The sequence below is a fragment of the Lepisosteus platostomus genome, chromosome 1, assembly GCF_059453375.1.
Source record: "Lepisosteus platostomus isolate fLepPlt1 chromosome 1, fLepPlt1.hap1, whole genome shotgun sequence".
Lineage (NCBI taxonomy): Eukaryota > Metazoa > Chordata > Actinopteri > Semionotiformes > Lepisosteidae > Lepisosteus > Lepisosteus platostomus.
In genome coordinates this window covers 4,934,887-4,961,367 of record NC_142611.1, presented here as the reverse complement: position 1 = coordinate 4,961,367, position 26,481 = coordinate 4,934,887, and the positions used below count along the sequence as shown (strand labels likewise).

General features: G+C 36.5%; 2 protein-coding genes across 3 annotated transcripts; one reads left to right on the top strand and one right to left on the bottom strand.

The window, feature by feature from the left end:
* The first annotated feature begins 282 nt into the window (after positions 1-282).
* On the top strand, positions 283-13,487 carry neil3 (nei-like DNA glycosylase 3). 2 transcript variants are annotated; one of them, XM_088644266.1, is made up of 10 exons: positions 283-510; positions 1,096-1,202; positions 2,058-2,192; positions 4,122-4,335; positions 5,621-5,695; positions 9,112-9,278; positions 10,496-10,665; positions 10,776-11,199; positions 11,594-11,768; positions 12,843-13,487. In XM_088644266.1, exons 1-10 carry the CDS (start codon positions 412-414, stop codon positions 13,011-13,013), a joined length of 1,737 nt encoding a protein of 578 aa, XP_088500392.1. In that variant the 5' UTR covers positions 283-411; the 3' UTR covers positions 13,014-13,487. The 2 variants fall into 2 exon arrangements, with proteins under 2 accessions (XP_088500392.1, XP_088500310.1); XM_088644184.1 differs by having other exon boundaries at positions 1,093-1,202.
* A 431-nt stretch (positions 13,488-13,918) lies between these two features.
* aga (aspartylglucosaminidase) lies at positions 13,919-25,277 on the bottom strand. The gene is made up of 9 exons (XM_088644060.1): positions 24,746-25,277; positions 23,326-23,479; positions 22,101-22,213; positions 20,992-21,104; positions 19,433-19,541; positions 18,232-18,307; positions 17,171-17,278; positions 16,310-16,443; positions 13,919-16,180 (listed from the first exon to the last, which is right to left on the bottom strand). Exons 1-9 carry the CDS (start codon positions 24,858-24,860, stop codon positions 16,080-16,082), a joined length of 1,023 nt encoding a protein of 340 aa, XP_088500186.1. The 5' UTR covers positions 24,861-25,277; the 3' UTR covers positions 13,919-16,079.
* Between the last annotated feature and the right edge of the window lie 1,204 nt (positions 25,278-26,481).

Genomic DNA, 26,481 nt, shown 5'->3' with positions numbered 1-26,481 from the left:
TATCACTTAACATGTTTATTGCCAGCAAAACAAAAAACAAAATGCCATGACCGTTTCTGCCATTCAAGAGAGTGTACTGCTTCTATTTATCGACATTGTGTAATTGCTTGCAATACAGCGCTATACATTTTCATACATTTTTTGCAGTTTAGCATGGGTTAATAATATCATGAGAAAGATAAATTATTTATTATCCAACAGTAGGCACTATTGCACAGTATATTTGAATATTAGCCCGCTCACGAAGTTTGCAGATTTCTGAGGTTTCAGAGCGCCTGCGCTGATTTGAAGCGTCTGGCGGTTCTTCTGTTGTTTCGTAACACAGTTGCACTTCCTGCGTGCTGTAAAGACAGACTCTTTGTATTACAATACCTTACTTTTGTAGGTGTTCTATTTTTAAGTTGCTGTACAATGGTGGAAGGACCTGGGTGCACAATAAACGGGGAAAAAATCCGCTCTAGAGTTCAGAAAGGACAAAAAGTGAAAGAGATTAAAGGAGGGGCAACACTGGTAAGGTTTCTAAACGTATCCATGAAAGACGTTTTAACTACGCTCTTTACTGTTTTAATTCTGAATACTGTTTTAAATCGCTCATGTTCCCGTTTTCAGCGTGTTCCACATTTACTGAATGATCGGTTTTTGTCCGTAAACGGCAGTTTACGCAGAGACAAGTCAATGTGTACTTCTAAGTACATGTCAATAAGTTCTACTGTACTGTATACACACACATTTGAAACGCAGATAAGGGGTTTATTAAGAAGTCATATAGTTTCACAAAGCATTTATTGCATCTGCTTAGAAGGTACTTGTATACAACACCTGAAATGTCAGCCCGTATGGCGCTAGAGGTTATACTGTACTGGTGTTTTGTGAGAATAAAGTATAGAATAAATTGACAAAATATACTACTATCATGCCCAATGTACTGAATAGTTTATATTTGAGAATACATAAATCAGTGCATCACTTGTGATTTATAATTCCTTAATGTATTGCATTTATGATCAATCACAAAAGTGAAGGTAGCATGTATGTAGTTGTTCACACTAAATGTTTTTTTCCCCACTACCGTTAACACGTTTCTCCATACAGCAGAATGGACCTCATGCTGGATCTCTTCAGAGTTTCACTGGCTGTCAGTTCACAGGGGTGGAGACTCTGGGAAAGGAGCTCTTTATGTACTTTGGTCTGAGAGCGCTCAGGTACTGTAATGCATTTGTGGATTTTTCAAGCTACACGCTGGAACAAAAAACGTTCTTACAGTATATAACTTTTTTACCGGATCTCTTTCCCAGTGTACTGTAGTGGTTGTCAAATGCTTCAAAGGATAAAAAATAATATTTTTTGGAGTGAATGCTTTTTTTCTAATGTAATTCCTTGTTGTGACTTTACGTTTTTTGGTATTTAATATGACTGTCATTGACTTTCAGTTTTAAGAATTGTAATGCAAAAGCAAATTCCACTTTTTGGTGACTTAGCACTTATAAATTTTAGCTAGGAGTCATTCAGTTGAATGGTTGATATTACTGTAAGTGGCCCATAAATGCAGGTTTAAGTACTGTAGTTGTTGTGCAACTCCAGCCAGGAGGTCTGCAGTCCGGTGACTTTTAGATGGCTCTTTAAATCATCTTCAAAGAGTTTGGGGAAAGGCTTGGGTTAGCCCAAATAAGCTTTATAATCCTTAAATCAAATAAGATTTAGCTTTAATTCTAGAAGCGGTATTCTTGATATTCCTGCTTTTTTTAGTTTTTTTTTAATTACAGTTTTTTTACAGGAAAAATTGTATATGCGGTATATAAATACAGTTTATACATGTGCAAAAATATATACTCTACATCCTCCGTGTTACACATCCCTGAACCTCAGAATGCATTACATTGATGCAGGTTAAAAAATTAAGAACCGAGGTCAATTTCAGAATTCAGTATATTTTGTACTACGTGGTTTTTTGTGTGTGCAAAAATGAGACCTTAAGTAATTTGATGGCAGTGATTTGTAACCCAAGGAGAAAATGTCCTACTAGCATGGCCCTATAAGTTCAACCATTGTCTTTTCAGAGTCCATTTTGGGATGAACGGCTCAATGCGTATCAACCCCAGCAAGAGACAGGACAGAGGAGGAATGCCATCTGCCCTGGAAGTTAGTTTGACCAAGGATACTGTGTGCTTTTTTGAGTCAACAGTTGAAATCAGGTGATCTTTCTTTTTATCTTAACGGCGTAACTCTGAAAGAAAAGGCACAGTGTTGGAATGTGCTATAAAATGATTATCGACCTCATCACAATTCAGAATTAAGGCAAGGTGACTTTTCTTTTTCATCCATTTGATCAAATTCAGACTGATTTTTCACTGATGTTCTTTCATCTCAATAGTCAACACCTCTTTTTCTGAAGAAAGCTGTATTCCAGCTAAACTTTATTCATATTCCTGCGTAGCTTCTCATCAGTATCTTAAATGACTTAATCTGTTTTCCTTTAACTTTGTTTTCAGCTTTGTGAATTGAAGACTATTTCCATTGCATTTGTGACGTCAGAAACATTTTTCAAAGTCTTATTAGCTGAAGCAACCAAAAAACACCTTAAAATTCTGAAATATTGCAATATCTTCACCTATTAGTTAAAGAAGTGTAACAATACCTTTATGAAAGTGAAGAAAGGAAATAAACATTTCACTGTATATCCAGGGTAATTTAGTTATTTTGGCTTGAGCTCGGAAAGTATTCTGTTTTTTTATTTTTGTTAATTCAACACTGTAGTGATCAAGCTGAGCACTTACAGTAAATGTTTGTAAATTTCAAAGAAAATATACAAACTGATTTTTACTGATTGCAAGTTTGCCTTTGTAGAACTTCCTTAGGCAGTAATTAGTGCCCTGATTCTTTTTGTATACTATTGATCTCTAATGATCAGCTGACCACTCCTTGGCAAAAATCTCTGGTTCTGACAAGCTCATTCAGGTTTGTTTGATTGTCTGTAATCTCTATAGTTTTCTGTGAGATTTAAGTGAACATGATGACGGTTACACTAAAGGACATGCTCTCTCTTTGTCAAACCACTACACAAACCAGTGTAGTTTTGGCCATGCCCTTCAGCAATCCTGCCATTTTGTTTTTCCTCTAGAATTTGCCTGCTCCTTGCCTGATCCACTGTCCCTCATTCCTGACACACCCCCTTGTCCATGCTAACGAGAGATCCTCTAACTTGATACCACGACCACCTTGCTTGATAGTTGTGATGGTTTTGACTGGATGATGCTCTGTTTTGTGTTGGGGCCAGATGCAGTTCCTTCCATTAAGACCAAAAAGTTCAGTTCTTGTCTCTTCTGACCACAGATCCATCTTGTCTGCACTTCTGTAATGATTTTTATTTTATGAAGACTGTTGACTATAAAAGTTCATAGACTTTGTGCAGGGACTGCTGTTGGTGAAGTTGATGTATAAACACAGACTCCCGTCGTGGATACTTCGCAAATGTTTCATTTACGATTGGTTTCACAGCAGCATCCCTAACCAGTTTCCTGCTTGCCTGGCTGCTCAGCCCAGGGTGGTATGACGCACATTATTCTTGTTAATGATGATCAGTTACTTTGAAGTTTTCTTGTAATGTTCCTCTGATCTGTGCATCTCTACCATTTCATCCCTGGCTTGTTCTGAAAATTATTTTGTCTAAATGGTTGATTTGTCATGTACTGTGTGTTTTGGCCTGAATTTAATATCTTACCAAGGGTACTTACACAGACACATTAATTAACTCACATACACTCTAATTACATACAGAAAAGACAATTAAACATTTTACGTGACCTTTCAGACTAATATTTTACACCTGAACTGATTTAGGGTTGCTGTAGCAAAGGGGCTGAATATGCTTCGATATTCTTGAGGGTGGATATTTATGGAGTTATGAACCCTCTCGTTTTCTTTGGAAATCTATCATAGTTATGTGTAGTCAGTTATTTTTTTTAACTTTATCCATTTTAAATAGATTGTGTAAAATCTAAATATAAATCCCTGTTTCAAAATTTCATGACTGCAAAGTCAGATGGCAGCAAAAAGTGAAAATGCTGAATATTTTTGCCCGGCACTTTTAAAAAAATATATTTTTTTGTTATTGATTTTAACAGACTCACTGCTGATTGTCAACAGAAAGTTAGGGCATTTGAAAGCCTGGATGTTTGCTCTCCTAAATTCAGCTTCTCCAGAGCAGAGGATGAGATCAGGAAGCAGAGAAATGACATTCTTTGTGATGTGCTGCTTGACCAGAATGTTTTACCAGGAGTTGGAAACATCATCAAAAATGAAGCTCTTTTTGACAGCGGACTGCACCCTGCTGTTAAGGTACATACAGTAATTATACTGTAAACCCAGAAAGCTGTTAAGAGCTTACCAGCATAAACATTGTATGAGCAAAAATTAAGCTCTTATGTTTCTTAAAACTCTATACAGTATTTACATTATTCTTATGGGGAAGAAAATCCACTGTACTGTATATGTCATTTTGCTATAAGTTGTGTGTTTTTGTCAAGTGCCTCACATTCCTGATGCCTCTTAAAGATTTCAACTATTCCATAATGCCTATGCGTCCATGGCTCTGTGATGAACTGGCCTTCTATACAATCCTGTACTCTCTGTCCTGCCTTGTGCTAGTGTCACCAGGATAAGTGCTTTGTGAAGCCACAAACTGTCCCTTTTTTAAGATTATAAACTAGTGCTCTCTTTCTGTACCTGCTCTCAAAGATTTTATTTATCACAGGCATACACTGTATTTTACCCTTTTGGCTAAAATGTTATAATTACTAATGAATATTTTTGTGTCATAAAAGCATGTACGTTGGGTGATACTGTTACAGAAAGTACATGTTTTTTACTTTAGTTTTACAGTATGTACTATAAATGCTTAGTCACAATGTCATTACTTCTTATTAGGATGACAGCAAAACTGTTTTCTAAGTATATGCAAGCAACACATGCTCATCTGAAACTTGGCTCAGCAAGAGTACAGTAAATATTATGTCATGGTAATAGAAATAATAATTTCCTGATACATTTTTGACATGCAATTTGCCATAAAACTCAGTGCAAGTTTTCACTTGCTCACAGCAGTGGCAGTGACAATGTCGTAATCTACGGGGAGAAGCTTATATAAAACTAGATGTTATATGCCAAATAATCCAGATGCATGATTTAATTCTAATTCACAGTAAATGCTGAACACATCTACAAGGATGATCAACTTTATTCTTCTGTCGAAATGAGCTTGGAGCAATTCATTTTGCTTTGCGTAATATTGTTTTTTTCTTGTAATAGCTGGAAATGTATTCACAGGTATTTTACTAACCCAGCACAGGTAAAACGTGGCAGGTACCGCAAACCAGCAGTTGTCTCATTGTGCCTTCTTGTACTTTTATTCATGAGAACATTAAAAAAGTTACATGAGGAGAAACCATTTGGCCCATCGAGCCCATGTAGTAGTTTGTAGCCTACTGACCCAAGGATTTCATTCAGCACTTTCTTGGAAGACATTGCACATCACAGATCATTGATGTTAAAATATTTTGCACTACTTGCATGCATGATATTAAAATTGCATTACTGATTTCTTCTCTGTTTTCTATGCTCATAGGTTAGCCAGCTGACAGAACTGCAGATTCGCCATCTTGTGAAAATGACCCGTGATTTTACCCTTCTCTTTTACAAGGTAACTGCGCAGGCCTTCTGGTACAGTGTAGTGGCTATACTGTACTAATGCAATTTCTCTTCCTTACACTTAATGCAATCGTATAAATGGATGTTGAAAAAGATCTGCAAGTATCATGTAAGTGTAGCGTTCTTCAAAGATGAGTTTTTTCTAGTTACTTGAAGTTAAACATGAAGGTTCTTTGATTTTTGGAATGTAATTTTAGTGGGATGCATTGGAAATAGGAAATTTTGTATGTATTCATATAAATATTAAACATATTTAAACAGCTTAAGGTCAGATCAATACACTTTTCTGAAACATTAAGGGTCTCGTGATAAAAGTAGACATGTTCCCTCTTGTGACAGATTTGAATATTTCACAAATACAAAAAAGGTTATGATATTTTGGATTTTTAAAAGCAGACTACATTTCTATTATGAATATAGTTGACTATGAGTACAAACAGTTGTCTCAAAATGAATGTATTTGTGTGTCTATGTGTAGAAATGTATGAATGTACTGTAGCAGAAATTGTTACTTTAAGCAGATATATTAATTAACTACAGTACAGTGTATCTGTTAGCACATAACAGAGTTACGTGATTGCTTCAGCTGGGATTCCTAACAATACAATGCAGATATGCATTATTAATTAAACAATGCAATACTTAAGAAACACTACACATAAAGGGTTTGGAGGAGAGAACAGTATTGTTTTTGTTTTTCACTGTGAACAGGCAACTGTCTTCTCTTTTAATTGTCATTGATGAGGAGTGACCAGGAGGTTTTTTGAGCAGCACTTCCATATGTTCTCCATTACCTGTACTGCCTATGGAGATCTCATGATGCTTTTACATGAACCGAGCATCAAAAGAAACATATTGCTCATAACTGCAGTAGATTAAAAAAAATATTACTAAGAGTGCTGTCATTCATTTGAACAGATGTGACATAGGTAGGTTCATTAATCTATTTAGCATTTGCCATCAACAGCGTTAATCAACAGGCAGTGTACTGTGAAAATCACAGGTTCATAGCATGTGTGGCTACTGGGGGAAGCAACACAAGCTGTACATCTGTGACACGTGCTTTGCACTAGGTTGCATGTTTTGTTTTGTTTGTTTCTATTCCTCTCGTAGAGCCTGGAAGAGCATGTGCCTGTTCACTGGTCTCGGAGCTCTTGATTCCACAGGCCATTAGAGCTCTTTCCGTAAATGTTCAGTGGGCCTCAAGGCTGGTACATACAGTAGGGCATCTACAGTATAAGAGTCACAACCTCATCTCTTGAGAAAGCTGTTTTTACACTAGCAGCATGAAGAAATTCATTTTCCTGCTGGAATACTGTCACATCAGGACGCATGTACTAGAAGGACAGAAAGTAAGGTTCAAGGATGTGATCAATACAGGCGCCACGCTGTCAGGATATTCTGCATACAGGTGCAACTCTTTCTCAAATTGACACTCCTGCCCAGATCATCACCCTTCGCCCTTCCCAATTATTGCCCTGTTGTACACAACAACTGTATTAGCGTATTGTTACGAACATCTGCACCACATTTGCTAATATGGAGCAGGTTACTTAACACGAAACTATTGCAAAAGGAAGCTGCTGCCATGTCCATCTGGGATTTTCCTCCACAATACAGATAGCTTGAAGGTCCTGTTGTCGTGTTGAACAAGTAAGGTGGCATATTGGTTCCTTTAAGTATTTTTCTCTCTTGGTTTTCACCAGACTTGACATTCTGCATCACTTCATCACCTGTGCTCAACCAGCCCTCTCACTAATGAGGTGATATACTGCTAATGCAAAAAAGTCACTTGATCTTTTTACAGTCAGACATGATTGATCAATGAATCACAATGATGCCAAAACATAACCTGTATGCCTTTTCTGAAATAAAATACATGCAGAAATTGAATTATATATTTCTTTGAATGCTCAGTATATACTAGTCATAAAACACAGTTATATGTGTACTGGATGTCATTTAACAGGATATTGAAAATGCCATTTCTTACAAGAGTAGCTAGGGATATTTTTTTATGTTCTGGGGCCTCACAACTCTTCTTTGCCTTGAAAAAGGCAGATATAGTAAATAATAACCCAAGGCATCATCCTTGTCTCGTTCAATCTATGATATTGAACCAATATCATTATATGCTAGACCTGTGCCTTGTGGCAAGTCATTATGATGAGGATCAAATGTAACCAGTGTGTACTGTAAAATAAAAAGAGCATGTATAGTTCAACAATGACTGTTCTGAGATAGTCAGCTCTCTTTTATTCAACCCTGCGTGACTTACTTCTGCAAAAGTTTGCATGTTTTAAGAGGCAGGGTTAATTATTTGAAGATTCTACACTAGTATGAGCAAAATGCAAAATTCGAACATCTAAATTTCATTTTTGTTCTATGTTTCTCCAGACTGCTGCGTCTGTAACCCTTCATGTGCATGTCTAACCCTGTGTAACCTGGTTACACGTGCATTTCATTGAATGTGTAATTTGCATAGTTTAATGCTGACAGAGTATTAATCTATTGGTGAGGACATTGTAACCCAGATTAATACCTTTCTTGCCTTTCTTTCTTTGAAGTTGCTAAGGCCCTTTTTTACAGATTTTCCATACATTTCAGCGGCATTACTATGTCGGTGTGCAGCCACAATTTACTTTGCTACCATACAGCCATTACTCCTGTTATCTTTCCTACAGGAACACATTACTAGTACAGGCCACAGTCCCTAATTCCTCATAACTAGGATGCTGGCTGGAAGAAGATGTGCTTTAGGTCAGGTGTTCCATTTCTAGCATAATTAAAAAGCCACAGGTCTTGTTCTACACATAAAATAGAATAAACGTACAGCTAATTCAGCCTATCTCTCACAGCAGACTAGGAAATCAGAATTAACAGATTACTCATGCAGTCATTGAGAATTAGGTTTAAGCTGTGTAGTAAAATATTTTACTCTAGATCAAAAAACAGATACAGATGTTCTTGTTTTGGTTTGTCATTGATGGAAATAGATAGGAAGAAGAGAAATCCATCCCTATTCAGAGTTTATTGCATGCATTTTTCAATTATTTTTTTGGTTGGTAAAATTTAATTTGACCCTAAGCCCTGTGAATGCTTTATATGCTGCTAAATGCAAGAAACAAATTTTCCAATTACTGGCACATTAAGGTTCTATTAATACAATATTTGCATCCCAAGGACTGTGTTAATATTGAATGCGTTACAGCACATACATAACAGAAGGTCAAAATAAGTATTATGCTCAGTTACTCTTGTCTGGGATTATCAAAATTAAAATTACCTTAAAGTAAGGGAATGTTATACTTCAGATCTGTGCAACATATACTGTAAATGTTCTCATTTAAGGGGATCAAGAAATATGTGAAGGAAAAGTTCACCTTATTTCTCTGTTTATTTATTCAGTGTCGGAAATCCGGGTCTCCACTTTACAAACATTACAAGGTGTACAAGCGTCCTACATGTGGCCAATGTAATGGACGAATCACTGTCTGCCGACTTGGGGAGAACAGACGGATGACATACTTCTGTCACCATTGTCAAAATCAAGACCCAGGCCAGGTTGATGTTAAGTAAGACATTTCTGTTTTCTTTTAAATAATTCAATATTTACAATGGATTTAAGGCTTATCTGGCAAACGCATATGACTTCCTCCTTGGGTTTTGTTCCAAGATTAAATACATTCTAATTTGCAGAAAAGGAAACCTAAAACTACAGAATCATGACTGGGAATGTATTTTCATGCCTATCGTGCAGAATGTAAGCTTAACTTCCTCCTGCTTCTGTTGGACGAAGCTTTAAGGAGTTTGATCACAAAGCCCCAGTTGCATTAAATGGCTGTTTTAGAATTTTGAATTCTTAATTTATCTCAAAACTTAAGTTTTCCCCACTGTGTCTTTTTGTTCTACGTACTCAATGGGAAGTAATTTGTAGATGAAACACTGTTCAAATCAGTAAAATAGCGTAATGGTGAAAACTAAAGTAAACTTGTTTCTATTTGTGTTTGGATGCTAAAAACATATTCTCTTCTGTATTTTTGCATTTTTTATTTATAGATTTGTATTTATGGATAAAGGTACATAGCATTACACCTAATTACATAAACATGTTACACAGCATTTTGGTTGTTGAACCTTCTTCCGGGTAAAGAAGGCTTACTCCTGAAGAAGGCTCAACATCCAAAACAATTCTTCATTCTACTTTTTAGTGAGGAATTTCGACTTGTTTCTGTACCTTAAAAGTCATCTGCTAGGTGTTACCCCACTCTTATATTCTACCAAGTATTATACCAATTTCTTTTGCAGCTTCTAGTGTTTAGTAATCCACCTATTTTGCTTATCATCTCTGTGACTAGATTGCTACCTATAGCAGAATCTGCTAGATCATTGATATAAATATAGAGGAAGATCTGTATTAGGTTCACTGCGCTTGCTAATTGCATCACAGCGGTATGATCATTCACCCCTTATTTGTACTCTCTGTTTTCTAATGCATGCATTTCCTTTCTTGCCTACTTCTTCCAAATTAAGAATTAAACTTTTATGAGGGACGTGATCACATATCTTTTGAAAATCTAAGTATACCACATCATATTCTCTGTTTGTGTCGATTATTGCAGTCGCTTAATATGTTAATTAAACAAGACCTGCCTTTTCATAATCCCTAGGATACTATTTCCATATAGATGATCCTGTAGTATAGTTCTAATTACTGTTTCCATAACCTTTCATTTGATAGAAGTTAGATGTATAGGTCTGTAATTACTTGCTTATCTTTGATTTTTTTTAGCAAACTTCCAGTCAGGAATAGTTTAGTAGGCTTGGTATATCAAGGAAGGATGCAGTCTAATGATCACGTTGCCAAAAAGGAAGAAGAGGAATGGACTTGTGAACTCTGCACTTTGATAAACCAGCCAAGTGCTAAAAGCTGTAATGCCTGTTTAACACCTAGGCCTAAACGTAAGAAAAACCTTAAACTTCTTAATATTTATTGATTAAACAGAAAGATTTTTTGCTTATTGTTCTTTTACTACTAATTTATGCTAAACTACATGTTTTTCCCTCTGCAGTTTCTAAAGTGGAGATTAATGAAGAGTTTTCATCTTTTACTAGAGATTTGATCAAATTTCCTCATAATGCCTTTGCCAAGCCCCAAGAGGAGATTAAACTCAACAGAAAAACTGTGTTTGGAACCTCTACACTTGTCATTACAGATTTCAGCAGAAAGCCTTCCCCATTGACAAGTCCCCAGCTAAATTCTGAGAAAAGTAATTTGAATCCTTTGGTCACACACAGCAGTTTGAATAAACACAGTTTTATCCAGGGGAAAACAGGTCCTAATTACACTCTTACTGGCTCTTCGAGCAAAAGCTCAGAGCCGTCTGGCAGGGAATATGCCTCTTCCTTCCATCAGCCAACAAAGAAAATGAAAATTGATAGATCCTCTTTTTTAAGTAACAATGCACAAACCTGGAATTCTAACTCAGTATTCAGGTATGTTGTGCTTTTTTTGCTTGCATGGGTTCATTGTGTAAAGTTCTTTTTCCTTAAATGAAGGATGTTTTCATTGTAATCGAAATGTAGGAATGCAGTCACACAGGTACGAGCTGATTGCTAAGATTTCACCTAGCTTGTCATAAGTATCATAAATCTTTAGGTTTTCGAAAAGTCAGTCTCTTGTATTTTTTTAGCGATACTGTCGGTACAAATGCATTATTTTGGGGGGGAAAGGAATTTCTGAAAAGAAATGTTAATAATTGAGCATTCGCAGCAAGTGAAATATCATTAAAAGACATTTTTTATTGATACATTAGGTTAAAAATAGTTTTGAAGACATGTGTCTTTATCACCTTGCTGGATAGCAAAATAACGATCCTGTGGTTTTCAGTGAACCTGGTGTTAACAAGACAGATGGCTCAGCTCCAGCATCTCATGGGAAGCCGTGCTGCACCACCCACAGACAGCAGTGTGCTCTCAGGGTCGTAAAGAAGGAGGGTGAAAACAAAGGAAGACAGTTCTTTACGTGTTCTTTACCACGAGAGACCCAGTGTGGTTTTTTTGAGGTAAGCAAAACTTTGAAAAGTGTCTCCTAAAGCTTTCTTTTCATTCTAATGTGCAATGCACTACTTACCTTGATTACAAAGCATGATGGCTGTCCTGCCCTGTGTCGCAATGCGATGCTGGTGATGCTCTGACTTGTTCAGGCTTTAGCATTTTGATTGCAGCAGTCCGAAAACTGTAATTCAAGCATCAGAGAGGTCGAAACAATTTCAGATGGGGTTTAGAGATATTCCTTATACCGCACAATGTTGAAAACATCTAAAATTTCCCGTACTAAGTAAAACACAATGAAGAAATTAACGTAAAATTCTTTGCAATGCATTGAATTGGATAATTTTCCATTACTCCATCCGAAAGGTTTTTAAATGACCCCAAAAATAGTGTAAGTACTGTAAATAAGACTGTAACGAGGACATAAGCATTTCTTGTTAAGTGCCTGTTCATTTACTAGTATATCTACTAGTTGTAGTTTATTCATCATTTTGTCTACAATATGTTTAGAAGGGTCTCAGTACTATGTGGGAAACAGCACTTTACCCTTAGGGTGCCTCTAATTAGATTTTACAATACCAATACATATGTGTATTTGTTTCTTTCCTATATGTTTTTGTATATGGTCAGAAATACAATAAAGTAGTGTGCAAGCTAATGCTTTTCTTAATGAAATGGGACAACAAACTACATTTTTATTTACATTGATTATGTTATACAGTATCTCCTGATCTTATCACAGGTAACAATACATGTGCTGCATTAGTCTGGAACAATTAAATTAATGCAGAACAGGGGCAATAAATCAGTGTTGATAAATCAGTTTACTTCTTTCACTTGTGTAAAAGTATGTAATTTATAGCTAATAGTTCAGGTGGGTAGCTGCGTCAGCATGTGTAGGCTGCAAAGGAACAAGTCATGGGTTTATTCCATGCTGAAAAGAGAAGAAAGAAAACGCAACATTTCGGCTATGGAACCTTCTTCAGGTGTGAGAAAGACTGCCCTGTCTTTCTCATTCATTTATGTTCATATATAGTTAATTATGCATATGTGAGTGAATATTAATGACACATTTTCTTTTTCAGTGGGCTGATTTACATTTCCCCACCTGTCATCATGGTAAACGGTGCCTCATGAGAACTGTGCTGAAACTCGGCCCCAATAATGGACGGGACTTTTATGTCTGTCCTCTAGGAAAGACTAAGCAGTGTGACTTTTTCCAGTGGGTTGAAAACAGCCCAGCAGACAGGCCGTAATTCTGAATGATCGATGAATATTTTTAGTAGTTTTCGTTTTACCCCGTGTTTTGAATTTTGTAATTCACCTGAGCAAAACTGAAAATATAAAATTAAAATACAATCTGCAGTTTTAAAATTTGGAAACACAAAATTATAACCTGCATGTGTTTGCATCAGTCTAGATTGCTTATGACTGATTTGCAAAAACTCCTTTCTTGTCATTCTCCGTTCATGACTGAAGAGCAAGCACAAAGAACATAGCCTCTATGTCTTCCAGTGTGTACACCTCCTGATTAAAATGAAAATGTATTAAAATGTATTTATGACTGTTTTATATACTTCCAGCAGTAATCTTCAGTTCAGGTGACAATTTTAATATTGTGATTTTGTGTTTGTGAGAAAATCCCATTAATTTCCTGTACAATCTTGAAATGTATATGTTTTAAATTCACTCATATAATATTTCAATTAAATTGAAGTTTATATAGAAAACTTGCATTACTGTTTATTCAATTTAAATTGCTGCTTTCAGTAGCATTTTTAAAATGCTAAACTTTTCAAAATACCCTTAGAATGTATGGCTTTGATATTTTAATGATACTTTAACATACAGGAGTGTAACACAACATATGATTGCAGAGGAATAATCTAATCATTTACCGATGCATACTGTAGTAGTTCTTAAGGAACACAAGAACCACCTTAGATTCAAATTTAGCATTAATGGTGTCTGCACTTTGGTCCAGTTTCTTTTCTTTAGCCACCACTGCTAAATTTTATTATAAGCTGGAAAAAAGGAATAATAATGAGCTAACAGTAAAACATTAATTGCTTTATACACAATACTACAAATAGAACAATCTGTAATTATTCTGACACTGCTGTAAGTAAACGCCTTTAGAAAATACACATTTATATGGTAATGGAAAGCAAAGTATTATTTATTTTAATTAAAATATTTTAATATACTGTACACTTAATATATACACTTCTACATAATTGTTCTCTGCACATACACAGTTTTTATGGAATGTGGCACTCCTTTTAATTGAGTTATATCATAGCCCACAATATCTTATTTCAAATTTCATAAGCATTCACAATTCCGTTTCCTCTGATTTAGCTAACAAGGGTTAATTTCAGCTTAATGTTTTTTTAAGATTTTAAAACCATTATAAAATATCTTATACACAAAAAGTGTAGTGAGCTAAACTCTACTGACAAAATACCATTGGATTTCATCTTTCAAGTAGGAAAATCCATTAATAAAAAGACACCAGCTCCACAATTTCCATTGCTTTCTTGTTTGTGTCTACTTCAAAAAAAGATTACATCAGGAAAGCACAGCTGCAGAAAAGAAAAATCAGGCTTGAGCAACACTCTACCCGATAAGCAGATTATTGTTTGAGATGTCAGGATTATCTGCTTTGCAATATTTGCAGTTTTTGTTTTATCTTCATGTCTACAATTGACAGTATGATCCTTAAAAAGGGATTAAAATTGTAACAGACAGTATAACTTCTATGTCCCAAGCCTTGGATACAACAATTTAACCAGTCAGACATAACTTTTGCACACTGTATTACCTGAAGTGCTTGAAATGTCATGTATTAGAGCACAAATTTCCATCACTGGATCTCTAAACCTCTAGCAGTTATAAAAGTATTTTTTAGGGATTCAAGTGAAAATAAGCATTGATTTTATTACAAAAAAGTGCTCTTAATAATTTGAAAGTCCATCCTAGCACTGTACTTACGATAAAGTAAATATTTCTTTTAGGAAAAATTAAAACAGGCCAACCTCTGTTGGTCTTAAACCAATACATTTTTTTTTCAAATAACATGCCAGAAAGCTAAAACATTTTGTAGCAATGTGTTGTGGAATTACCAAGAATACAATGGGAAAACATACACATTCATCATATTGGACAGCAATCCATGTCTTCATTAAAACAACCATTAAGCTACATAATTAAAATGATCAAAAGTGTTTCCACTATGTGAAAGTTACTACTACAGTATATCATTTTACTTATGTCTGGGTGTGACTCAATTCTAAACATCTGCATTCTTAAATATCTAGCAAAGTTAGTGGTTTAGGCTGGGAACTCACTTAAACCCACCTGATATCACACTCATTTAATGTATTCACAACTCATTTAACTTCCTACATGCATAATCTCATTATCTGCGGAGTACTCATTAATCATTCAACAGCTGATGACAACAGCCAGCGGATGGCAAGGCCAGAATGTTCAGGTTCACCTCCTCTCTCCTGTCTTGGCCTGACAGGGAAGGTGGTGCAGTCTCTGACCAAGGTTTGCAGTTCACTGCTGTTCTGGCAAGGGCAGCTGTCACAGTTACTGGAGGCCAGAGGTGACCATTAAGGCGCTGTTGCTGTTCTTTATCATCACATAATGTATCCCGACCGAAATTAGATTGCAGTTTTTTTTTTCCAGTCTACAGACCATGACTGGCACTAGCAAATCGATCCATCCATTTTCTAACCCTTTTTATCCAGGGCAGCCTGAGCCTATCCCAGCCAGCAGTAGGCAGAAGGCAGGACCTACTGGAGAACATGGAATATTCCAAATCTGAGGGGAACCCGATCCCCGTTTATTTCTGGTTAATGTCACACCAGGTGGTTTTAATGGAACACCATGCAAACTTATTGGTGGATTTTACAGCTGTAAAGAATACCAACCTTAAACTCTTGATTGAGCCCTTTATGGTTACAATTCATTGCTGATTAAGTGGGTTTGTGAACAGAGCTCAGGTTGAGTTGTCAACTGCTCAATTAAAATGGTGCCAATTCACATGTCGGAATCAGGTGATCTGATCTCCTGCTGCTTCCCAGCCCAAGTGTCAGTTAATTTTCCAGTTAACAGCATTAGTATTACTTGATTGATTTCATGTATTACAGTATTTATGGATGAGCTCTTGTATATACAATTTTTGTTTCCCCCCCCATCTTCCAATAAAATAAATTTGATCACAATACAAATGCAAGGAAAAAATCTATTATCCAACAGCAATGATCAGGGACATTCACATCATAAAGAAACTTTCCATTAACATCTGAAATTTAAATGCAATCCACCACTTTCTGAACTGCCGAATTTAGCTCGGAGTTGTAGATCATGAAAGGAAATTGAGAAAATCCTTGAACTTTATTGCATGCTGCACCTGCAAGCAAAAAAAATAACAGTAAATGTATACCAAACATTACATGAGAGCTTTTCAATACATTTATCATTTGCATTTTTGTCCCCCACAACCTGAAACAGTTAAATATTGTCCCCCACAGATACTCACCATATCCTCCTGTTGCATTTGCACAAATCAATGCACCGAAGAAGCAAGGAACGTGCTCTTTAATTCTAGCAATCGCAGTTTCACATGCGGCGGCTGGATTCATTCCTTGCCTCATTAATTCCACAGCAAAGAAACTTAAAATTCACAGAAGAAAACAAAAATCCATATTTAGAAAGTAGTGTTTCCAATTTTTACATTTTATAACAAAGGCATCAAGTAATATTTTCCTTGGCATATTCAGCAGGATTGTCTAGCCCAAATTGTGGAGGGCCATTGTGCTAGTAAACTTTTGTTCCAGTTCTGGATTCCAACAGAACTACACACAAAAAAACAAACAAAAAAAAACTTTACTACCAGATTCTTTTGGTATTCAAAATTGAAATTTTGTACAGAATAGCTTATTGGGGAGCTCACAAAAGCAAGTTTACCATTTATTTTAAATCAAAAAGATCCAATCATATTATATACCTAGAAATTTGCAACACAATGTGCTATTGGCCAATTCGTGTATGTATTTGAGATGTTGAAACTGGCAAGCCTGGTTGTGCGTTTCTGCACATGGGTTTAATGCATCAAAGAAGTTTTAAAACTTTCTAGATACCCAAGGGTTATGGTTGCCGGTTAAAGGCTTAGTAAAACCAAGTCCCCCATACTGGAGATGAAGAAATTGAATATTCGATATGTGCAAGAGGCTGTAGAATTAGCAGATCCTCCTCCACACTGCAAGGGAATACTTCAGTAAACTTCCAGCTGACAAGCACACGCTTTCTGCTTTTTGAGCACCTTCTGCCACGTCGGGTCATTCGAGCTGAAAAATCTGCTTAACGCGGTCTTATCAAAATCTTTTACAAGTCGGAGAACCTTGGAAGGAATCGCATCATGATATCCCCATTTCCGGTCGCCACGGCTCCCCCCACTGTGCTGTCAGCGTAGGCCCCGGCTCCAGCAATCGGCGAGTCCCCGACTCGGCTGCGGCACCAGAACAAAACAGAGCTACATTCAGAAATAACGCACCAAGGAAAGTTGAAATCTGGAAGCAAGGGATGGGGAGTATACAGGAAAAAAAAAAAAGGATTGAAGAGTGTGCTTTACTTCACCCATGAAACGCCCCCCTCCACAGGCATTCGACTTCATACAACTTGAACAAGAAAGTCTTGAAAATGACTATTTACCATAAGCAAGATAACTGCAGGCTTTCAAAATGCTACTACCAGCTTTCAAACATAACAAGATTTCCAAACTTTAGTACCCAACCACTGTGAGCTCACAATAATCCAGAGTAGAAATGTCTGTCACACTGCATAAAACAAGCCATTTTTCAGCACACCATTTTCTAATAGCTACATCCAATACAGCTTTCACACACTAGACTTCAATTTGAATAACAAATGTCCCGCACAAGTTTCCTGTAAATAAATTTACATTTGGATTATCAAATTCAAAATACAAAAGAGACTAGAGTATGGGAAAACTTTAGTATGGAGTTGCCCATTTAGAAATATTAATGGACATTGAAATTAAAACAGAACGGTGAACTAGGCAGATTAGCACATGCAGCTATCATAACTAACATGCGTGTGTAGAGGAACATTAAAAATGGCAAAGTTAGCTCAATAAAATGATCTGGTTCATTAGCATCAGCACTGATCACAGTGGTTGCCAATTGAAATGATCCTATATGAAATTGTTATTGTTCTTTCAACCACATTTAAGGAGTGGGCACACTCAGCTCACTGGACACAAAAGGTAACCTGCAGCATGGAACACAAAGTTAAATAAAAAGTAATTTTAATTCTCACTCTCTGCTTAATAAAATTCAATATTATACAGCAAGGACACAACTACCCTGACACTTATTTCAATCTGCTGGAGCAGAACAGCATAATCCTTTACTAATTGATACACAGTAGTTTAATACAAACCCTGGGATCTTGTGCCTTGCTCCATTAGTTGATGTTCCAGCAGCAACATGTCCTTTCTGATTGATCACAATCATCCCTAAATGAATGGAAATAAAGAAAATGGTGAGCCATGACTTTTTTGAATAGCTACTGTATAAGCACATGTACACAGCTGCAGACCTTTTTAACAGCTCTCTGCTTCTTGTCACTCTGTGCGATGCCAATGCAAATCTGTCCCAAATGATGTCTAATGGCAAATTTTACTTTCTCTTTTTAAGCAGCTTACCAAAAAGTGAGCCTTTTAAACTAGGCTGGGAGCAAGATACCATTCTTTATAAAGAAAGATCAGAATTACAAAAAGGATTTTTATTCTGTTAATACAATTTAACACTCCAATGGGAAAACAAATTTGTCCCAATACTTTTAAAAAGCAGTTGCAAATACTGTAACTTATTTCTTAGTTACAAGAAAATTAGAAACAACTGGACTTTAATCAAATATCCAAGTTCTCAGAAACAAATTTTTAAATCACAAAAGCACTGTAAATGCCAAGCCTCAGACAACAGTATTCAGAAAATGAAATAACCATTTATTATTCATAACCATTTAAGAAGAATGTATTCTCAGTCAAGATGGTGACAACTAAATGTTAATCCTGTTTCTGCTCGACACAGCAGAAAACAAAACAAAAAAAAGATTGTTTACCATCACAACCATAAAAGTTTCATAAGCAATATTTTAAGAAGTTTATACAGGCAATTTAATTACAAACCACAGAAGCTCATTTAGTTCTCGGTTCTTTCCATTTGAAAGTTTTTGGCAATTGAAGCATTACAGCATTGTTCTAGATTTCTATAGGGTAAAATACTCCAAAAAAATCTTATTTAATGTTACTTTGTAAAAAGAAACAGTTATTTGATAATGAATCACCCTTTTGAGGATATCAATTTCTAATATGAAATGCATATTTTGTAGCTATTCAGAAAATGTTCCAACAGTTCTTTACAATATTTGCGCACTGAAGTGCAACCACCTCTGTGGTTTTAAGTGGTAGAACTGTGAAAAGAAAGCCATCTTAAATTTTTACTATTCAGATTTCATGCTGCTCTGCATCCTGTTCATAATTCAGCCTTCAAAAGATAACCCTTACCAATATTTCCTTCTTAAAACAGCCAAGCTTCTAAAAAGGTGCTTACAGATATATAGAAAACAGGCACTGTACCAATAGTGTCATGTATATGGATATCAATATGCCTGTCTTTCCTTTCGTCCTGAAACCTGGCACTGGGTTTGTATGGGCCACATGATTTTGAAGCAGGTGGTGAAACATTCTGTTTTTTGAAAAAAAGTGAAAAAAGACATTGTAAACACATGTAAAGATGAGGAACAAAAAAAAAAAACAAAGCAAAGAAACATTTGCCATTTCAGAATTTTATGCTCGTCTTGCAAAATAAAACCGATCTAAAAAAAGTAACTTTTTATTTCACTGTCCTTGACACCACATTACCCAACGCCCCCAAAAAATTAAGGTTTACCCCTTCATCTGTTCTATGGAGAATAAAACATGCTTTGTTGCCTGTTTTGATCAAACTGGACCACAACCTAGCAGCTTTAATCTACAGTACTTCTTTGGTGGGTACACTCAGCTCAATAAATATTTTATACAAGATATCAGTATGAGCTTTCACGTCGTATCTCCAGTGGGCTTTGATCAAACCAAGTTGAACAGCATGTTGGGATCAAGAGCCGTCCTTCTCATATAACCCACAATTAATTATTCATGCCAACTTTAGTACATTATGCATAATTTTGGGTAAGGATTAGGGTAATATCCTTCAGCAAGTTCTCTGAAAAGTACACACCATGGATGCAGCATTAAGAAGACACCACCTATACTGTATATTTCCCCACTGAAACTGTACATACAGTACCTAAATCGAATCAAAGTCTAATAAAGAAAGGACAAACTAACAAGCTTTAACAAAAAAAAAGGCCATTTTCACAGCAGGATTTAGAACACCACCACTAAGTGGGGGCTTTTGCAGTACAATATTTCTATTACAACAAAAAAAAGTCAAATTTACTGTATTTCCTGATTTTCTCATCCAACACACTAATGTTTCAATTTGCATCTTAATAAATTCAGATGCAAATTTAAAATTTGAGTCTGAAAATGCATTAAACGCGAAGAAAACCAACTCAAAGTGAGACTCGTTCAGGATGTTTCAAAATGTCACATCAAAACAGAAGGGTTTGTTTAGAAAAGAACACTCCATTAATACTTTTCCATTACAGTTTATGGTGTAATTGGTGCTGTGCCATATACATAAATATATAGTAAATTAAGTGTTTAATGATGAAATACTAACCCACTGGCTTCTCCTTGTTAGCATCTAAAAATGTAACTAGTGGTCTCTTGTAAATGTCTCTAATCCTGACAAATTAAATTAGAGAACATCAGCAAAAAATAAACTACTAATCACATTAATTTAATCTACCTACCTATTTACTAGGGGCTTCCTTTATTATGATGTCAATGAGGAATTTTTTGGAAATAAGGAGATGCTAAAGGACAATGATGAAATGCGTGAATAAATGCATTTGATCTGGAATTACTCCTGCTTTGTTAATCAATGAAACATTTTTGAACAATGAAAGTAGCCAGAACATATTCCCCCCCCCAGACAGGTAGTATATCATAAACAGCTACACCTCAGGGCATAAAACATTCAGTGCTATTGTTGCATTCTTTATCATAGAAATAAAAAGAAAATCAAGTACCTTTCGGTAATTGAGTTGACAGTTTTCATTCAGCCACTGTCTATGAATTGAGAACGACTCATTGGTTGTCAAGTCTCCAGCAGTAAATCCCATATTTTCGGCAAATATGGATGCTTCAAGCAAAAAAGGGAACAACCGTTTAGTCCTTGCAAAGCTACAACATTGCATTAATTTCCAAAAACCGATTTTAAGAGAGAAATGCTAGAAATTATGACAGTTAAGCTTTCATTTGTGTTTCACAACACTAAAATTACTAGTCTAATTACCTGTCTGCAATAACACATGGTTTGCAGTATTTCACAGATTTCAAGAATGCACTTCACTCTAGGCAACTGTATAGAGACAAGCCCTGCAAACAACTTTTCTGCTACTAGTGTTCCATTTTCCACTTCAAAAGCAATAAAATGCTCAGTTTATATAGGGTTAAAACCCAGTGTTGCTTCTTTAATTCTGAACGACAGTAATCTTTGAAATTTATATTCAGAAGTCCTCCAAGGATGTATTTTTTGTTGTTGTTGTTTTTAAGTCTTGGGTAAACAGCAAAATTTGGATCATCTGGTGTTCTTAACAAGATCCGACCACTTACACATTAGTCAGAGAGCAAACACACTGACTCAGACATGCGTGACAAAGTGGCAGCAATTCCGCCTTTTGACCCCCCACCCTCCCCCACAAGTATCCAAGGGAAGATTTTCTTTTGGCATACTTTATTCTTTTAGTTTGCAAGCAAAACATCTCATGTACCTTAGATCTCAGCACTACTTGTCTATCTCTCACCATATATATTCCTGTATAGTATTTTTTTTTTATTTGTTTATTTGACATTTTTGGTGCTCACATTATTGGATATGTCACAGCTTTCCGTTTAACTTATATCTTTTGCAATAAACAATTTCTCCAATTTATAAAATACTACAGCTCCATTCTATTGATATGTGACCTGAAGGGTACGTACTTTTATGTAAAAACAAAAACTGCAATAGCACTTTAAATACATTCTGCTGAAATGTATTGGAACTCGCTTTGGGACAAAAAAAAATAAAACTGCACTGTGTACTTGATTTTCTAGAGCACTTGCGATTTTAAACACGGGGGACATGTGACAGTACCTGATTCTCCCACTAGAAAAGTGTGCCACGTGTGCTCCATCACAGCCCGTGCCACACCAATGGCATTCCTGATTCGTCTCAGGTCTCCTACAGCTCCAACTTCCATAGTATCCCTGCAACATGTACAGTAAGAAACACAGAAAGACAAAACAGCCCACCCACCCTCCACATTATCACAGACCGAGGAGGTTATTTTAAGACTGCTTTCTCTTATTTAAAGAGCGCTATGATTAATATCGTTGACCATGACTATCATCCGTTACATAGCCAAATGGCAAAAAGATCTGCAATTACCAAGCATCACATTGATTGGCTTCAATTGTACTTTTACCACAAACAAAGCCCAACATCAAGCCTATCCCCTGATTTTACACTAGATAACAGCCCCTAAACAATTTCTTTTAAATCATTTTCACATCAATTTTAAAAATTACAGAACCTGGATTAGTTAAATGCGATACAGTTTTATGTTCATAGAAATGTGTTCAAAAGAAGGTTACAAGCTTGAAATTTCCATAGGGTTTTGTCCTTTGACGGCTTTTTCAGCAGTCTTTCCTTTTAAAAGGTTATTATAAGTTGCCCAGTCTTCACTAAATCCAATTTAGTTAATGGTATTTATTAGTCCCTAAGCTTAATTAAAAAAATCAACTAATGACTTTAAGCATCCCTGCTTTGGACTCACTGCTTACAAGGATAGGCTCTGGCTCCCCTTCGACCTCAAACTGGAAGAATGTTTGAAGGTGGATTTGACAACTGTGTGTCATGTACAGTACATCCTCGGTCTGTTATGATAATGATTGCCTCAATATTTCATTTAAATGACCCCAGGACTGCAGTGCGTGTTCAAGAGACTCGGGGAGCAACTTCGCATTTAGGACAGTGACAGGGTAAAACACAGAGGTTGTAAGTTTGTTTCTCACTCATGTTACCCTTCTTTAATAAATGTTATCATTTTATACTGGGAACCATAGTGGGTCTAAGTGCAACATCAAAAAGTCTAATATCGCCTCACATGGGCTTGTGCAATAAACTGAAATAAGACAACTGCTGTGCAGTAGAAGTCTCATCAATCTCTCCCGTCCTATTAACACCAAGACCACAAGACGATGACTCGCTACGATTTAAATTGGAGCTGGATTCTCCCCCCACCCCCCCAACAAGAGCTCTTCCAGATCACCCACTTTCAAATCGGACAGCATCAGGAATCGCAGGGAGGAGCGCTCACCCGTTCATGATCATCGCATCCAAGGTCGTTTCTCCCGTCTCATCGGGGTTCCCTCCATAACCTACGCTGCCGTCGCATTGGTAGACCTCGCACTCCGCACAGCCCTTTACCACAGCGTCTACCGCTGAGCCACCAAACCGCAGGACGCTCCACGCTTCAACAAGAAGGGGGGGGACACAATTAAACAGCGCGCCACCAAGTACAAGACAGTCCTCGCCACTGGAGCGACAAAGAGATGTTAATGGATCCAAGTAAGGAGCCTTGAGAGACAAAGATTTGCTTCTCCGTCTAAATAAGCATTACAAATAGACCCCTTTCAGAAAAATCTCTAACCAGAAGTTCAGAAAACACTTTTCAAGTTTCACAAGATGGACATCCCTAATAAGCCAGCACAAAGCTCTGCTTAGTTAATGCCAAACCTGTTTCAACACTGTGGGTATACTGGGCTATGTCGGCAGAAACATTCCACATATAAAAAATCTTCAGAAGGGACAATTTAGACTTGCCTCAAAAAAAGTCCCCATCTCTAGAAGAGAATAGGAAACCAGAGGATCCAATTAAAACCTACACAAACAGGGAAAAAATGCCCAAGATGGAGTTTCACCCAAGACTCCTGTAATCGTGATACCCCTTCTCAGATCTTTTATGGAAAATGCTCTATAGGGTTTCAAAACTTTGATCCAATAGTACGAATTTCTTTTTACCTACCGTTTGAATTCCTGAAACGGCCGCCAGATATTAAGGACACATATTTTGGCTAAGTTAACCAAAATAATCTGGGGGGGCTTCGATTTCAATTTAATTTGGATAATGAGGTTTTGCGGGGGCAAACAGGGACTATCCAGGAAAACAGAAAATGTGTTTAACTGCACCATTTGGCAGGTAATTCTTTTGGTGCCATCCTAAAAAAAAATAAATAAAACCCCTGCTGCTACCGTTCCTCTTGTTCAAACAGCTTGAGTGTTAATAGCCGGATAATTATAGAAAACACCGAGGTTCAGAGGGAGAGGAAGAGCATCAAAGCAACAGAGGACATATTTGCGAGTAGTGGAAATGCCAAGTGAACAGAACGCTGATGCTCCATGCTGTTGACAACAGTGTTTCTATATTTATTCCAGGAGCTCTTCATAAATCTTCCACATGGCTTGTCTGAGAGAAAGCAACCAAGAGTACACGCAGGTTTATGTGCCAGTCTTACTGCATGTATAACTCGTGCTTTCAAGATCATATAAATAAACTTACGGACCAACATAGAGTATGACTTCTAAAGCGTTAAATGTCTAGCACATACAGGTTGCAACGAACATTGACTGAACTATTTATTACGTTTTATGAGCACCGCGGAAACAAATGCGTTACAGTTATTATAAACAGAAAAAAAACTCTTCCAGGTCACACATACTGTAAACATGGTATTTACCTTTTTCTGTAGCTGTCTTGAAGGACCAAGTGTTAATAACCAAGGGTAATACAGCTTGGCTGACACTCACCAGGGAGAAGAAGAAACCTATCTGAAAGATTCGACTCATTTTCATAAAAGACGAGTCTAAAACAATAAAAGCTCTCTGATCGAGCTGCCTTTTAAAACGCCTACAGTAGAGACTTCAGCTAATGGAACTAACCTGTCCGCAGCTGAGGATATTGTACTTTACAGTAGTTGCTGATTTCTTTTTACTTTTAAAAAGAAAGGACCAGATCTGTTTAACACAGAACTCTATGCACACATGCAGTCTGACACTTGCGATTCCTGAGACAACGAGTGCTCAAATACTGTATAAAACATGCAAATTAATTCAACTGAATAATAAAATGAAATTCGTAAGCAGACACTAATGCAGTAGTTTCTACTTTACTGTAGGTCAGCTGCAACATTCTTCCTTTTTTTCCCATCCTTCCTTAAAGTTGGAACTTTCTCGTGACTTTCGCAGTGCCGAGCGCATCACGTGCTTGTAAGGAAAGTGCTTTGAGACAAATCGTGTTTTTAAAACACTGGCAATGTAATCGTTTTTCATTTAAGAGAGAAAATATTAGTTTCTCTGAATTTTTATTATAAATAGCAAAAATTAAGTTTTATGCATTTATACATCGACTGTTTATAATAGTGTGTAAACAATGAACCCTCAATTTGAACGTTTTATTAAAATGAGAAAAGCACATTCTTACTTCCTGAACCTAATTACTGTACGTAAAATTGCTCTCTGGTGTACCTGACTTCCTGTATTTAGTACACACAGCCTTTGTAGTATTTTGAGTTTATGTAATACTGTACTTAAAAAGTCATGAGCGATTAAATCAAATTTGCTGAAATATCAAGGATGTTGTACTGTACATGTTTGACAAACTATTTTGAAATAATTATCACTTGTATGTAGAACAGTTAATTTAAACTTAAATCCTAAAGGACAGCCTGATAACGTGGCATTAATTACACGGTTCTGTATCCCTTTTACTGATCCGATACACCAGCCGACACTGACTCCCAGTGATCTTCTCATGGTCTGTACGCAGGCAGTGTATTTTGCTAGTAAATCTCTTAATTCACATATACTGTACAGCGATATCTCAAACAAAGTCGATACAGCTCAAGTACATACTGTACATCGCAAGTTAAATCTTGCAATGGTACACAAGTCCACACAACATATACTGTCCAGTATACTGCATCTCACCCAGTGATTAACTACAGGTAATCGCCTAAATGATTATTGCAACGAATATGCCTTTGTGCAAAACAGTGTGACGAATACAGGTACAGTACGCCCCTACGTATACAGTAACAGGGATCTCAGCCAGCAAGACCCCTATTGAGCGACGCCGGAGTGGTGGAGGGACAACTGGGGTGGGGAGCCTCGAGGGCACAAGCCCTAGAACCAGAATACATTACATTATAAAATAAGCGTCCATTGCACATTTAAAATAATACCATAAACTTAAATCTAAAGCACAGTAATTGGATTGAAATGCTTTCCACTATAAAAACTGGTAAAAAATCAAATAGGTTTAAGCCACTTACTTAAAATATTTTGTTTAATATACAAACAGATTTACACCATCTGTTCCAAATCTCCGTGTTTTTTGCTGTCTTTGCACCTGCGATGCAGCATTTTCTATCTCTAAAGATATTTTTTTCTGTATGTGTGATTTATTTAAATAAAA

Bases quoted from the DNA above. Each gene is read 5' to 3' on its own strand.
- neil3 (XM_088644184.1), top strand. From the start codon at position 412: ATGGTGGAAGGACCTGGGTGCACAATAAACGGGGAAAAAATCCGCTCT. The intron at 10,666-10,775 runs GTAAGAAAAACC...TTCCCTCTGCAG, and splicing joins TTTAACACCTAGGCCTAAAC to TTTCTAAAGTGGAGATTAAT. The intron at 11,769-12,842 runs GTAAGCAAAACT...TTTCTTTTTCAG, and splicing joins CCCAGTGTGGTTTTTTTGAG to TGGGCTGATTTACATTTCCC.
- aga (XM_088644060.1), bottom strand. From the start codon at position 24,860: ATGAAAATGAGTCGAATCTTTCAGATAGGTTTCTTCTTCTCCCTGGTG. The intron at 17,279-18,231 runs GTTTGTATTAAA...CTGGTGCCGCAG, and splicing joins GCAAGGCACAAGATCCCAGG to CCGAGTCGGGGACTCGCCGA. The intron at 16,181-16,309 runs GTGAGTATCTGT...TTTTGCTTGCAG, and splicing joins AAATGCAACAGGAGGATATG to GTGCAGCATGCAATAAAGTT.